The sequence below is a fragment of the Lycium barbarum genome, chromosome 3 (assembly GCF_019175385.1).
Source record: "Lycium barbarum isolate Lr01 chromosome 3, ASM1917538v2, whole genome shotgun sequence".
NCBI lineage: Eukaryota > Viridiplantae > Streptophyta > Magnoliopsida > Solanales > Solanaceae > Lycium > Lycium barbarum.
The window spans coordinates 124,141,039-124,156,551 of record NC_083339.1 but is presented as its reverse complement, the minus strand read 5'-3'; the positions used below and the strand labels follow the sequence as shown (position 1 = coordinate 124,156,551).

The following is a 15,513-nucleotide window of genomic DNA, read 5'->3' as shown; positions in this document are numbered from 1 at the left end:
GATTCCTTTGAACTTGGTTATGTGAACAACTCAATGAAATTCATTTCAATAATTAAGTCCAATTTAAAATGTGATAACAGAAACCTAAAATCTTGTCTATGCAACCCACACAAATCAAGTTAATGATAGAAACAATAATACAATAAAGAAGAATAATGAAACATCCACGTGAGAGGTAAGAGGTTTGATTTTCTTGTTCAATCCCAAATCGGATCAAGTACATGCCAGCTTTTTGAGTCAAACTCGATTCATTTTTTTGGTTTTCTTTGAATACCCCAACAGTGAGTCATATACCATTGTCAGGACGTTGGATATATTAATTTTGTGTTTTGTGTTCCAAGAACATTATAGTATACACATATGCGTTGAATTGTATGAGACTAGAATAAGATGAATGCAGATTCTCAAGTTCTATCAATTATTTTTTCTTGAATCCGAAAATTAATCTTACTCGTTCCATAATTCTCTATTCAAATCAACCTTCACATACAATTCGAATCACTAGACATTTGTTTTTTCGTTGAAAGTACGTATCCTATTTGGTATGCTTGATATATGCTTAGAAAATGGTACAGGAGCAAAAGAATTTCCCAAGAAAATGACCAACACAAGGCTATCTCAACCACAAATGTACATCGTCAAATATCTAACTTTCTATATCTATAGTTTGTGCTATTTGGGTTGATTTCATTCTAATATTTTAATAAAACTAGTGATTTCTAATACTAAATTTTCTAGATATCATTCTAATCTGTACACTTGACAGAAAAATCTTCAACATATTCAAATTTAGATAATCCTAAAGACTAAGGACTCGCTACCATCACCATTTGCTCTTCTCACCACGGTCCACCATTTATCATTTTCAGAAAATAGCAAAGTAATAAAGTATGCAGGGCTACATTTTGGACCAATTTAAAACCAGACACCATATCCAGGTTAAGAGAATTGTACAGAAGTGTATCAACCTGCAATCTGATAGTACACATACGCTCATAACCACAAGTTCAATACAAGGACTTTTTATTAACGACTCATTGCAGCACATACATATAATTGTCCAGCTGCTGCAGAAATTGCTTTTCCGAAGAAAATTGGAACCTATTCCTTCTTGGTGGGTTGCCAAGTTTGGTACCTAGTCCAGTCTCTCTGTCCAGGATTTAAAGTATGGCCTTTGGAGTGATATATGTACGCATCACCTTCACCAGAAAAGTTTTCCTTGTGCTCAAGCCCATACCTCTTTGGTTTCAGCAGTAGCAGCTGCATGGCATGTAATATAAGAATTCTGAAATGGTGTAGTACGCATCAAAGAAAACTTGTCAGGACTTACTTCATCACCAGTGTGATCAGTGATGTGATGGAGCCAGCCATGCCACTCTGGTGGAACTTGTGAAGCATTGTAACGATCCTTCTGTGCATACTCCACCCACCGGTGTCTTCCTATAAAATCATGTCAAAAAAAATGCTTTTTTACTTGAGCAATCATAAAAATGATAATAGACAAATAAATCACTGAGGTCAAGGGTCTCCCAAATTTGGATTACAGGCATTATTCCTTGCATTCCCACTATACATGGGAATTAAGGGTGATGAGACTCCAGTTAGTGTCTTAAACAAAAATAACATATCTCTACAATTTGAAAATGTAGTCAAGCTTCCCAATAACATCTAGAAAGCATGTTTAACTAGGTCGAAAACTCTTATTTCACACGATGAAACAAATAAGCCTCCAGTAAAGTTGACATCCTCTACCAAGAGAGATCACTGGCGTACACATACTGAAGCAGATTATTGGACCGCGCTAAGTTCTGTGACCATGAAGTATAGTCTTGACAAAGTAGCATCTCTTACTTGTGGATGACGCAAGCAGGCAGCAACAACTACTCAGCGAATAAAGTACAAGAGGCCTTTACTTTTTTACCTAGAACACAAGGGGAATATAACCGTTCTTATATGTGGCTACATGAAGCCTTTCCTCTAACTGCCTTAAGGGGAAAGAGCATAAGAGTTTACAACCCAAATGATACAACCCTCAACTTTTAAGAGATTCTCAAGGGAACGAATAAACTTGAAGATACATTCTGTAGCACTCTTATTAAACAAAATAACGACAAGTGAGATGTACGAGGCAAACTGATTAAGACACAGGAAAGCAGGGAGCAGCTGAACCAACCATATTGCGTATCGCCTAGCTTCTCATAGTATTTGTTACCAAATTTATCCACACCAACAAGTGTTGCACCTATGTTGTGGATCTTGGTTTGCCTGAAGCAAACAAGAAACAAGAAACAAAAAACAAATAGTATCTTAGATGAACAAATTTAAGATATCGCTTTAACAAGAAAGAGAGGTGGTATTGGGAAACTCATATCATCCTCATACCAAATAAAATAAAAGTAAATAATTTTACAGAAATCTTCTTCTGAAGATATAAATGTTTATGAAGAGTTGTCAAGTATTCTGACAAATGGAATGCATCACTGGAGGTAATTAGACCCTACAACAAAGGTCTACCAAAAAGCTTCTTCTAAATTAATTTAAAAAGGGGATTGTCTGTCTCTCCAAAGATAACCCACAGTCCCAGATCATAAGATTATGCACCGAATAATAAAGACAAAAAGATTTTACCCAAAAAAAAAAAAAAAAGTAACAGCACACTACTCTAACTCGTGTGGATTTTTCCTATGCCTTTAGCTCTACAACAACAACAATAACCTATCCAGTGTAATCCCACAAGTGGGTTCTGGGGAGGGTAGGATGTACGCAGACCTTACCCCTACCTTTGTGGGGTAGAGAGGCTGTTTCTGAAAGTCTGTTTGAAATAAATATTCTGAATCTGAACCTGGGGTTTAGTTCCAATCTATTTGCCGATATTGCAAGATTTCTTTAGCACATCACCGCATAAGCTCCCGTATCCAGTTGCAAGAATTTCAACTCAGACCTAGTTGGTAGCTGCGGATACCAGCAGTTGGGAGTGTCTGAGAGTAAAGACCTTGAGCAATTAGCCAAATTCAAATTTTCTGACAATGGCAAGATTTTGAGTTTCTTGTTCTATGATGAACTTATAAGTTACAGCACGTTTCTACTAAAGCAAATTTTCTTCAGGACTTGAAACCTAAGCAACTGATGAGAAGAATTAAGTTCAAGAAAGAGAGGATCATAATTGTTGATTCTGAAAACAAAAGAATATATACTTTCCAAGATTTACATTTACAACACCAAAGGACTTCATAGGACTTCTCTCATAAAAGAGTTAGCTGTCCAGAATTTTTTTAGGAAAAAAAGAATCAGCTTCAACAATGAAGTCAACCCCCTGACAAGAAGCTGGGAGAAATCAAACAGAGACCTGCTTGACATGATCATGATATAAGCAAGCCAAAGATAGAAAAAGAGGAGAACTATAAAACTCGGACGATAACTACAATGAGTTCATTCCCCTGGAGCTTGTCTTATTGTCTAATAACTTTTAACCAAGTAATAGCTCTAACTCCACCTCATTTCATCCAAGAAGTGGACCATACTAAGTCTAACTATTACATACTAAGGAGAATATCTAGTTTAGCCACTATAGAAATACAGAAAATCTATTTATTTTTATAATTGAGATCCTCAAGGGCAAGTGGCGCTCGAAACTAGGTGGATAATGAATCTGCCCTTCTACCCTTCTCCACTTATATACCAGGATAATGAATCTGCCCTTCTACCCTTCTCCACTGTATATGCACCTAACTTACACGTCACTTTACTTGTTGTACATTTTTACCACTAGATCAAACTTGGGGCAGAAATGCAGAAAACCTTTCAACCAGCGATGAAATAAACAATCAAAGGGAGATACTTTCCCATACTTGAAAGACACATTGACCAGTAGGAATGGACAGATTATCAGGAAGGAGCTGAAGAAGAAATGAAAGATATCCCATTATGTATATCTTGGACAGTGTTGATGGAAAGAAACCGCAGGTGCTTTGAAGAGACGCTTTTATATTTACCTTTTGTAAGGTTTAATGTCTACAGAATTTGTAATTCTGGCATAAGAAGGATGTAAAAAGGAAAATCTACTGGAATTCCTGGACTCATTTAGTATGTGAAGTCTATAATTCCTCCAAAGACTTTTATCACTATAAAGTACCTACTTGGTACTAACCAGATTAATAAATTTTACTTCCGCTTCTCAAAAAAAATAAAAAAGAAGTTACTTTGCGCATCTTGAGACATGTGATCTTCAATTGTTGGAGAGCCACTCAACCAAGTAAAAACAAGACTTTGCCACCGAAAAGTCTAAATTCCCTATCAAGATTTCATGTCATAATGCCCGTTAGGTGCAAGCACCTGGTCTACGTGCAACAATTACAGATACAGTATCAACAGAAGCCTTAGACATTGCAATCTTGTAATTATCCTATAGACAGGTAAAAACTTAGGTATTGAAGTAGTATTCAAATATAAAACATCACTTTCTTCCTCAGATCTACGACAGCCAATCGCTGACTATACTTTGAGGGCCAAGATTGAAAACTCAATGCATGGGGCCTGCCTATTAGGTGCAACTCAGCTGGTCTAAGTGCGACAATTACAGTAGAGAATTTGCAAAAGCCTTGACATTGTAATCTTGCATTTATCCTATAGATAGGTAAACACTTATAGGTATTCAAGTAGCCAAAAAAAAAAAGACAATTTCTTAATTGTACTTTCTTCTTGAGTTCTACTACAGTCAGTCACGGACACTACTGATTTTTAGAGCCACTGACGAAAACTTAATGAGACTAGACAAGCAAAAAAGCCAGTAATGCTCTTTGCCCATCATGGTATAAAGTCTTGTGCATAAAAGTATTTGGCAATTGACAGGGGTGAATCTAGAGGGTCATTACTGGTTCACGTGAATTCAGTGGATTTTGCCCAGATCCTGTATATATATTAAAAAAATCTACTAAATATCGATAAATAATTGATTGCCAACCCAATTATTATTATAGTATTAACTTGAAGTTGTCGTAGGACCCCAGAGAACTTCAAACGCCGGATCCGCCTCTGGCCATTGAGCTCCTATTCTCCTTAATATACCACATTGCTAGGGAAAATGAAACAACAATTACCACTCATGCATAAAAGTGCCAATCTATCTAGACACATAAAAAATCTGAACAAATCTAACTTTAAACTGTTGAGTATTACTTACTAACCACTCCCCTCTCCCTGCCCCCCAAACATTTGTGAAAAATGTTAGCAGATGAACGCGACAAACTACATTAAAGATTAGATAAAAAACTCACCAAGATTTACGTGGAAACCCCCAATGAAGGTAACACTACAGCCAAAGGAGGAGAAAGTCTAGAATGTTTGTGTATTATGGAAAAGCTCGCCAACAAGAGTATCTAAAAGTGCTAAACCACCCTACCAAAACAGCATATAGAAATAGGCCAAACAAAGAGGCCATGCAACAACAACAACAACAACAACCCAGTGAAATCCCACAACGTGGGGTCTGGGGAGGGTAGAGTGTACGCAGACCTTACTCCTACCAAGGTAGGATGGCTGTTTCCGAGAGACCCTCGACCAAACAAAGAGGCCATGACGACCACAAATCTTACAGGAAAAATCTAGTCCGTACTTCGTATTGTCATCTTCTTAGCAGAAGTCAACCAGAACTTAGGCAACCAATAACAAATAAAGGGAAACAGCTTTTTCAATTGTTCAACCAGTAATCACTAGTCTAGATGGTGACAAATACAGCTAATAACAGTAACACCATAGATCACTGAATAGTCTCGGTACCTTATTTTAATTAAGTTCATTCTGTTATCTCATATGGACCAGAACTCGAAGTAACAACAACAACATACCAGTGTATTCCCACAGGGTAGGGTGGCGTCTGGGGACGGTAGAGTGTATGCAGACCTTACCCCTACCTCGTGGAGATTGACCAGAACTCGGAGTATTGAACAATATCATGACGACAAACAAGTCAACCCCCTATCTTCCCCCATTGACAAATGAACGATCCAGTTATGCATTTATCATTTCAAGGATGGTGTTTCTACCAAAAGTGGATCAATTTTTCTACAGCACTTACTTAAAAAGAGAGCTAAAATGGTACTTACAAAAGATTTCCATCGGTGAGACAACTCCTGGTAAAATGCAAAAATGGAAGATAATTAGCTGAAAGTTTTAGACTAATGAAACCACATAAAACAAGAAAAGTAAATGTTTTTAACTCATAATAACAGTGATTGAAGCACCAAGCAAGTAAATTTCCATAAATTATGATACACAAGTATTTTAATGAACACTACTGAGAAGACATAAGAAGTTAATGAATATAATCAGTCAAAATATCCAAATTACTTTGGTCACTTAAAGAGCAGAACTAAGTCGGTTTAAGGTGGTTATAGCAACAATTGCTCCTTAATCCGAAACTAGTTGGGATTGGTTCAAGTTGGTTATAAAAATAGCATAATAACTTTATCACATGTCGTTATGCACAGTAATAATGAATCAAATACACCAAAACATTTTACCAGAAACATTTCATGTTATGTAATCGTTGAGACATCAGACCATTTAAAACAGCCTTTGGTTATATGTTGGACTGAATTTTTTTAAAAGGCAAAAAAAAAAATTAAAGATGAGTTTCAAGTTTGAAAAATTGGTTCTGATCAGTTTTTCAAATGAAATTTTGCTTCTATTCACAAAACTTGTACGATTTTTTTCAAACTAAATGCATGTCCAAACACAACTTCACCTTCCAAATACCCTTTTTAATATCCAAACGCGTACTTATTGTTCTTATTATTGGAAATTCAAATAAATCATTTTCAACATGTTAATTATAGGGATTTCAAACCCTGACATTTCTCAACTTTGAGGTTACAAAAGGAGATTACATGGAAATAATCAGGACTAAAGATCAATTTCAGATTAAGATTTACGGAATCAAAATATGCATATATCAGATTTGCAAAATTTAGAAAAATAAAAAGTAAGAGAACTAACAAGTATCCTTCTTCACGTAGCTCCCTGGCGAAATTTCCGAGACCTTTTTCCCTGATTGACTTGAAAATACCCCTCACTACCGACGCCATTTCTCTTCTCTTCTTTGAATTCTGCGAATGAGATTCGCTTGCTGTGATGAAAATAATATTGGGCCTGAGTGGCTTGGTTCAATTTACAGATCACAGATCCTCACCCTCTTCTAACCCGTTTAAACACAATTGGGCTGGTTTTGGGCCGCTAATTAGAGCCCGTTTGGATTGGCTTATAAGTTGCTTATGAGCCCGTTTGGATTGGCTTATAAGTTACTTATAAGCTGTTTTCAGCTTTTTTGAGTGTTTGGCTGGCCAGCTTAAAGCCATTTAATGCATAAAATAAACCCAAAAAAATAATTGGGCTCGTTTGGTTTAGCTTATCTAAAGCAGATTATAAGCTGAAAACAGCTTATAAGCCAAAAAAAAAAAAAGTTAGCCTACACCAACTTTTTTTTTTGGCTTATAAGCTGTTTTCAGCTTATAAGCTGCTTATTTTAAGCCCATTCAAACAGGCTCTATAAGCTGTTTTCAGCTTTTTTGAGTGTTTGGCTGGCCAACTTAAAGTCATTTTGTGCTTAAAATAAGCTCAAAAAAATAATTGGGCCCATTTGACTTAGCTTATCTAAAGCAGTTTATAAACTGAAAACAGTTTATAAGCCAAAAAAAAAAAATTAGACTACCCAACTTATTTTTTTTAGCTTATAAGCTATTTGTAGCGTATAGGCATAAGCCCATCCAAACAGGCTCTTCTATAGCCACCATTTGAAACGCCGTTAAAAAATGTCAGAAATTAAAGACCAAACCGAAAGAGACGCGTTTGCGTAAATAACCCAAAAAACGCTGGCCTGATAACGGGCTTGAACCATTCCGTCATCTAATTATACCTAATTTGGTCCAACTAATCAAAGTTTACCCGTAATAGCCAAAATTGTACATAAAGGAAGGGTAAACTTTCTTTTAGCCATTAGTCTAAGTGCGCCATGCGTGCGGTAGAGAGCTTGACACATCATTCCATTCATGTATCCAAAACTAAAAAAAGCTATGTTAGCCAACTTATAAGGCTCAGCAGAATCAGTTATGACTTTAAGAGCATTGTATCGAGGAGCTCTTCTTTTTTTTTTCTTTTTTTTTTTTAAGAATTTCTAGCTCATTCTTTATTATCTCCAACAAGAAGTTATTTTAATCTCTCTAGTGTAAGAATATTTTCTCTCTGTTTTCCAACCTCTTTAGCAAATCTATGAAGATGAAAAGGAAGAAGATTAAGGGTAGTTAAAGGGCTTAAATCAGGTGTAGATTTTTTTTGAAGAGAATCCCTCGCCATCCAAAACCTGACCTTTCTTCTATTTTTTAAAACAACAAGGCTCAATTATAAAAGAAAAATCAAACTGAACTCACCATTCTTCTATTTTTTAAACAACAAGGCTCAAATAAAAATCAAACTTTCCTCGTCTAGAACTCTAGCAGTTTTGTGAATATCAAGAGCATTTGAATTGGTATTAGCATGTTGCGTTGGAGCTTTCAAGGTGGTTGAACAACACGTTTACTACTGTTGCGTATATACAGTGTACACAATTTGTATAATATATGTTATATACAATGTGTAACAAGTGTATATACATGTTTATACATTTATGTACACGGTTAAACAATGTATTTACATAGTTATGCATCGTGTAACAACTTATATATTGCATAATATGCGTATAAAGGTAGTATGAATGAAATGTATATACATTGTTATAGCAAGGTATATTATGTGTATATCACTATGTAGAAGAATGTATATGACATTTATAAGCTATCAATCTCTGTGAATTTTTAACTTCTTGTTTTCTTGCTACCAGATCAACTATTAAAACAATGAAATCGAAAATTGAATCCTTCTATTTTAAAATTAATTTTGCTATTTTCTAAGTCTTTTTTAGATGGAGAATCCTATATTTTATTTTTGGTGTGAACATTTTTTGTATTTTTTTGGTGTGAGCATTTTTTGATCTTTTGTTTTTGCAAGGACATTGCAGAGGGATTTGAATCGATCATGCTAACATATTTATTTGGAAAGGATCCATCGTTGTTGAGTGCGAATCAAGAAGAAATCATGTAGAATTTTTTTTCAAAATATGTAAATTATTAGGTTCCAGAAAAGTCGGTTAATGTTTGTGCATATGTTGGCTATTCGGAATGTAAATATTTTATGGGTTAAGCGAAGTGACAACTATTTATTTAAGTTCCATATACCCGTAATTTTCGGCTATGCAAAGTGTAAACTTTTTATTCGGCCGTACATTTGAGTGAGAAGCCATATTACAAGCTCGTATTTAGAATAATGACTCGGCTAAGCATACATCGTTGTTAGAGGGTTCTATTAAATCAATATATCTTTCCCGCACGCGTCATGGATGTAACTTATCCACCATCAATCATTCCAAAACACTTATGTTTAACTTTCAACTTGTTTACTGCCAATCAATAAAAATCACCTAGTGCTCCTCTCATACAGAAAGTTAGGTTCTTACTTGATATTTCATTTAATCAACCAATACTCTTAACTTGGTCAACCATACAAAAACAATAATATCCGCAGGTTATTATCAATTACTTAATGTAAAAGTTTGTCATCATAAAAACTACAAAGATGTGACATTGTCAAGCTAATATTATTAGTTTAAACAACTATAAGTTGATAGGTCAATTCTCTTACTCTTTGTTGTTGTATTATATATTATTTTAACTTGGACATATTCATATTAACTTTATTTTATCTTGAGTTTTAGCGTTTTATACTTAAAATAATTAATGTGCATGTTTTAAAAGTTTATGCTCACAATCTAATTTAAGTGGAATGAATAAAATTCGTCTCTATCTCTATTTTTGTCTCTCAAAACTTTATTTTGGAGAACCAAATTATCTCAATTGCATTTAAGTTACAGACGCCTACATACTAAAATCATTAACAACAGTTTCACACACTAACATGTCCAAATCCCCGAACCTCCCCTAATGTTTTAAATGTGATTAATCGGTAGAGAAATGCCTATAAATTTTGGTACATAGTTTTAGAAAATCAATGACAACTATTTATTCACTGTGATTCAAAGGACTCTAAACGTGAACGAATTTTTTTTAATACTATCATTTTTTCTATTTTATTTTATAATGATAATTATTATAATGACTTGATTAAAAGGCTTCAACGTTACATGCGAACAAAGTAGCCGGTTGATACTCATTAGAGTTTGACAATAGAGTTTCGAATTTAAAGTCATTCTTAGCATATATATGTATTGCAGACTAAAAAAAAAAAAAATTTTGCACAAGAACCCTTCGAAAGCCAGGTTCCCCCTTCCCTGGTTGTTTCTCGTGGTTCATTAATGTACAGTATGGTGTTGTATTATATTGTACTGTATTAATAAACACAATGTTTGGATAGACTGTATCGTTTGTTGTGGTTTAATAACATTTGTATTATTTGGTTTGAATGTATGTACTGTATAATAACTTGCAAGTTTACTAAATTACCCTTAACTCTTAATTATAAATTAGTTTATACTTCCTCCATTTCAATTTATATGAACCAATTTGATTGGGCACGACATTTAAGAAAGAGGGAAGACTTTTCAAACTTGTGGTTCAAAATGAGCCTTGAAAATTTGTGTGGTTGTAAATCATTCATAAAGTGAATTTGTTTCCAAATTAGGAAAGAGGTCATTCATTTTGGCACGGACTAAAAAGGAAATAGGTTCAAACAAATTGAAACAGATGGAGTATATATTAATAAAACTTAGGTAAAGAATAAAATAGGAACTTTAAAAAATAAGTAGGTAGTGAGTGAGGGTGGGTGGTGTGAGGTGGGTGGTTGTAGGATGAGGGTGGGAGTAGTGGCTGGTAGGGTGGGAGTGGGGCTGGGTGGTGGTGAGGGGTGGTGGGTGGTGGAGGGGTGGGTGGTGTGAAATGGGTGGTTGTGGGATAAGGATGGGGGTAGTGGGTGGTAGGGTGGGGTTGAGTGGTTGTGAGGGTGGGGTTGGGTGGTGGTAAGGGGCAGTGGGTGGTGTGAGGTGGTGGTTATGGGATAAGGGCGGGGTGGGGTGAGGGTGAGTGGTAAGGTGAAGTGGGGGTGAGTGGTAGCGTGAGAGTGGGGGTGGGTGATGTTACGCCTCTCGTTTTCGTTGTAGGAGAACTTATGGCTTCCTAGTCGGGTATGCCTTTGGGATAGAGACCTGTGCCCGAGTTTTGGAGATAGTATGTGTCTTACCCCGTGTACAAAGGTACCGGCAGGTATTCCTGGTAAATTACAGGATTTGAAGTTGAACGAATCGAATCGACCCAACTTGAACTGATTCAGGAAAAATTTGCAGACGCCAATCATCGTCGATGGGCCGTCGACATGTCGATGGACCGTCGTTGTGCAGCGTCGTTATGTTTCTGCAGCCTTAAATTTGCAGGCGCAGGTCGACGGAGCAAGTCAACGGACCGTCGACGAGTCGTCGATCTGCACCGCTGGAACTTTTTAGTTCCAAGTATAAATATATGATCCCACGACTTTATTTCTCATTTTCTCTCTTCCAAGTCAGAGAAAACCCTAGTACAATTACTCCCAACATTTTCTATCATAATAGTGGAGATTTGGTAAGATCCGAGCTTGTGAAGAATAAGGTTGCTACTAGGGTTTCATAAAAGTTGTGAGGCTTGGGAAGTTGGAGTTGGAGTTGATCCTTGGAATCTTAAATCCCTCAAGGTATGTAAATGATCTTTACCCTTGTACTTAAGTTAATTATCGAGAGTTTTAGTGGTTTTAAGTGAAGAGAGGATACTTATGGAAGTGGTAAATGGATGAAGGGTAAGATAGTGACTTGGGGCTATTTTAAGAGATGATTGGGAATGGATTTTAGTATATTTTGATATGTAAGTGTTGTCATGGTTGTTGTGGATATTGAGGTTGATGTATTGAATGGGAAGTTGAAGGGTTGTTGAGCTTACAAAGGAAATGTTGTTCACAATGCGTTGAGCTCTTTTTATATTTAAAAATGGTTACTAAGCAAGGTAAATAGTCTAATTAAGGCCTATGTTATCTTGATTGTAGACCTATGAGTTCGAGAAGTAAAAGTTGGACGATTAGATATACTTCAAGGTATGTTAAGGTTATCCTTTTTTTCTTTTGGCACGATCTTATGATATGAATCAACAAGTGAGTAAACGAGTTTCGATATTACTCTACTCTTAGAAGCACTAGGAGTACTTCAGTTTTTGATGTTCTTATACTCCGTATGATTGTTCCTTCTGTTCATGGGTCTTGAGATTTCGTATGATGATGATGATGTTAATTCAAACGGTTGTCCATCGGAGGTAATATGGCTTTATGTCACTCCGAGCGTTCCATGTACACATTTCAGTTATGCATTGCATTCATATACACATGCATATTGACCTATGACCAGAAGGCGCTATATACGCGTGTATTATATGTATATGGGGTATGGGGGAAAGGGATAGGCGTTATATACGCATTATCACCTGATCAGCTAGTGCACCTTGATGATAATATATGGATTGGGCCGTATGTTCCTCGACATTATTATATGTTATATGGATCGGGCCGTATGTTCCTCGACACTATTATATGGGATATGGATAGGGCTGAACGTTCCTCAGCACTATGACCTATATATGTGTATATATATACATGAGCACAGTTATCATTGAGAGCATGCATATTATACGCCCACAGAGGCATTGTCAGTTACACAGATTTATGCAGATATATACAGATACTAGTTCATACAAATACATGCAGATAGTCATTTCAACTTATGAGTTCAGATTTTATTCGTGATTCTTATATATATACATGTTACTCTTATGTCTTACTTACTCAGTACATTATCCGTACTAACTCCCCATTGCTCGGGGGCTGCATTCATACCCGCAGGTTCAGGTAGACCGACAGGTGGTCCGATTTAGTAGGACCTCTATATCCAGCAGTGGTCAATGCGTTCCATTTGATCCGGAGCTGCAGTCAGTTTTGGTATGCCCCTTTTGAGATGTATATGGGTATGACGAGGCCCTGTCCCGTCTTTTCTATAGCTTTATTGCAGTAGAGGTCTGTAGACAGTTGTATGTAAATGTCAGATGATGTAGCCTTGTCGGCTTCCATTCTTTTGCGTACAGTATATGTAGCAGCCTAGCCGGCTTGCATTGTTCATCCAGCATGTATATGCATATACAGATTGTACAGAGTTTAAAGCGTCACCCCATTTATGAGACCAGTTTAAGTCACTTATGGGCCCTTGATGTTCAGTATGGTTCAGATATGTGTATAGGGGTGTTTGGTCACTAGCGATCAGACACTCGTCACGACTCATCGGTTTGGGTCGTGACAGGTGGGGTGGATAGTGGGGTATAATGGGGAAATGAAATACGTAACCACGGAAAAATCACCAAATCCGTAGGTTACAAAAATTGGGACTTTTCATAGTTATATAACCATGGGATGAAGCACGGGTTTACAACACCATATCACATAATTTTAAGAACAATGGAAACAAACATGACTTCATACAAAATCATACATTAATGAACCACGGGAAACCACCATCCAAATAGGGGGTAAGGGAAGCCGACTAACATCAAGGAACCCACGGCACCAATGCCTTAGGCATATGTTTAATATTACGAACTATTTACGAGGATTGATTATGTTTATGCAACATGATGTACATTTAGTATGTAAGCTACAAAGAATATATGTACCTCATTTTCTAATGTGTTTGTGAATTTTATTATCTGAAACATATTCATATAATATTAAAAAAATATCGGAAAAGGGTCAAATATACCCTGTACTATTAGAAAAGAGTTAAATATACCTCTCATTATACTTTGGGTCCAAATATACCCTTCCCGTTATACTTTGGGTTTAAATATACCCCTCTATTATACTGTGGGTCCAAATATACTCCTCCGTTAAAATTATCCATGGTGGACATGAGATATGGCGTGACACTGACAATTCAGTGAGATGGATACCGCATGGCATGCCACCTCACCGCCCTAACCCATTTACCCCTCTCTTCCCCTTTTTCTTCCACCACTATCATCTCCTCCCCTCCACAACCTTTGCCACCATTTTACCAAGAAAAGCTTCTTATTTTAGTTTCAACTTAGGGGACCTTGTTTTTCAACTGTTTAACACAAACTTTAACCACTACACTTGCAAATCTTTTATAACCTTTTTCCAATGGGAGATTAATAATGATCCAATAAGGTATAGAATTCTAGACCACAATTTTATGATACCCCATTGATAATGCATATGTTATTTGGGCAAATAGCACTGGAATTCTTCCTCGTACTTCTCTTGTTTCTTTTATTTTTATTTTATTTGGGAGGTGAATTTGAAATTTTGGACTGATCCTTTTTTATTTCTTTTCTTATATTTTGTAAAGCTCTCTGTCACCAAAGCAAAATACAAAAAGATTGTCAACGAAATTGGCATCTGCAGTTCAAGTGATATGATAAGTTTGCCTCAGAAACACAATGGTGCTAATGGTGGCAAACACGTGGAGGGGAGGAGATGATAGTGGTGGAAGAATAAGGGGAAAAGAGGGTAAATAGGTTGGGGTGGTGAGGTGGCATGCCACATGGTATCCACCTCACCGAGCTGTTAGTACCACGTCATATTTTATGTTCACCATGGACAATTTTAATGAAGGAGAAGTATATTTGGACCCAAAATATAATCAAAGATATATTTAACCCTTTCTAATAGTACAAGGGTATATTTGACCCTTTTCCGCCATACTCTAATAATAAATTGCTGTACAATCGTTATTTAGAACACGGTTAATCAAAATGAGCCCAGCAATTGTCAGTTTTCATTTCTTATTAAAAAAATAAAGTCAGTATAGATGGACATATATTTTTGTCACCTAACGTTGAAAAGGCCATGAGAAAAATGAGACTTTCGAAATATTAATATTTAGCAATTGGATATGATATGATAAAAAGGGAAAATCAAAGGTTTTATGTAATCCATTTAACAACATTATATATTTCTAATTGTTTGGTCTTACATGGATAAAGCAAAAGTAAATAAAATTTAAAACCTATTTTTCATTATAGTTTTGTCACCTATGCCTTTTTTTTTTTTTTTCATATAGTTTTTCAATATACCTAAAGATGAAAAAAAAAAATTACTTCCTCTATCTCAATTTACATAGTACCTTTTATTTTTAAGCCTGTCTAAAAAGAATGTCATTTTTTATATTTAAAAACAATTTAATTTATAATTTAGAGTCACATAAATATTTAAAATTTGCATTGGATAACAAATTTTATATACTTTTTTTTCTTAAATTCGTGCCCAGTCAATAGTGTCACGTAAATTGGGACCGAGACACTAATTACTCGTAGAGTTGTAGTACATGTCGAGAACCTTTTTTCAGCTGTCCAGCCGGTTTATTTAGTGGGTCGGGTCAAATTATGCGTTGTG

At 35.9% G+C, this 15,513-nt stretch overlaps 1 protein-coding gene across 1 annotated transcript; it reads right to left on the bottom strand.

Annotated features, from left to right (window-relative positions):
* Positions 1–829: 829 nt before the first annotated feature.
* LOC132632236 (probable NADH dehydrogenase [ubiquinone] 1 alpha subcomplex subunit 12) lies at positions 830–7,173 on the bottom strand. Its single transcript, XM_060348087.1, has 5 exons — positions 6,994–7,173; positions 6,102–6,128; positions 2,174–2,265; positions 1,331–1,440; positions 830–1,260 (listed from the first exon to the last, which is right to left on the bottom strand). Exons 1-5 carry the CDS (start codon positions 7,080–7,082, stop codon positions 1,102–1,104), a joined length of 477 nt encoding a protein of 158 aa, XP_060204070.1. The 5' UTR covers positions 7,083–7,173; the 3' UTR covers positions 830–1,101.
* Between the last annotated feature and the right edge of the window lie 8,340 nt (positions 7,174–15,513).

Bases quoted from the DNA above. Each gene is read 5' to 3' on its own strand.
- LOC132632236 (XM_060348087.1), bottom strand. From the start codon at position 7,082: ATGGCGTCGGTAGTGAGGGGTATTTTCAAGTCAATCAGGGAAAAAGGT. The intron at 2,266-6,101 runs GTAAGTACCATT...TGTTTGCTTCAG, and splicing joins CTCACCGATGGAAATCTTTT to GCAAACCAAGATCCACAACA. The intron at 1,261-1,330 runs GTAAGTCCTGAC...CATGCCATGCAG, and splicing joins CTGATCACACTGGTGATGAA to CTGCTACTGCTGAAACCAAA.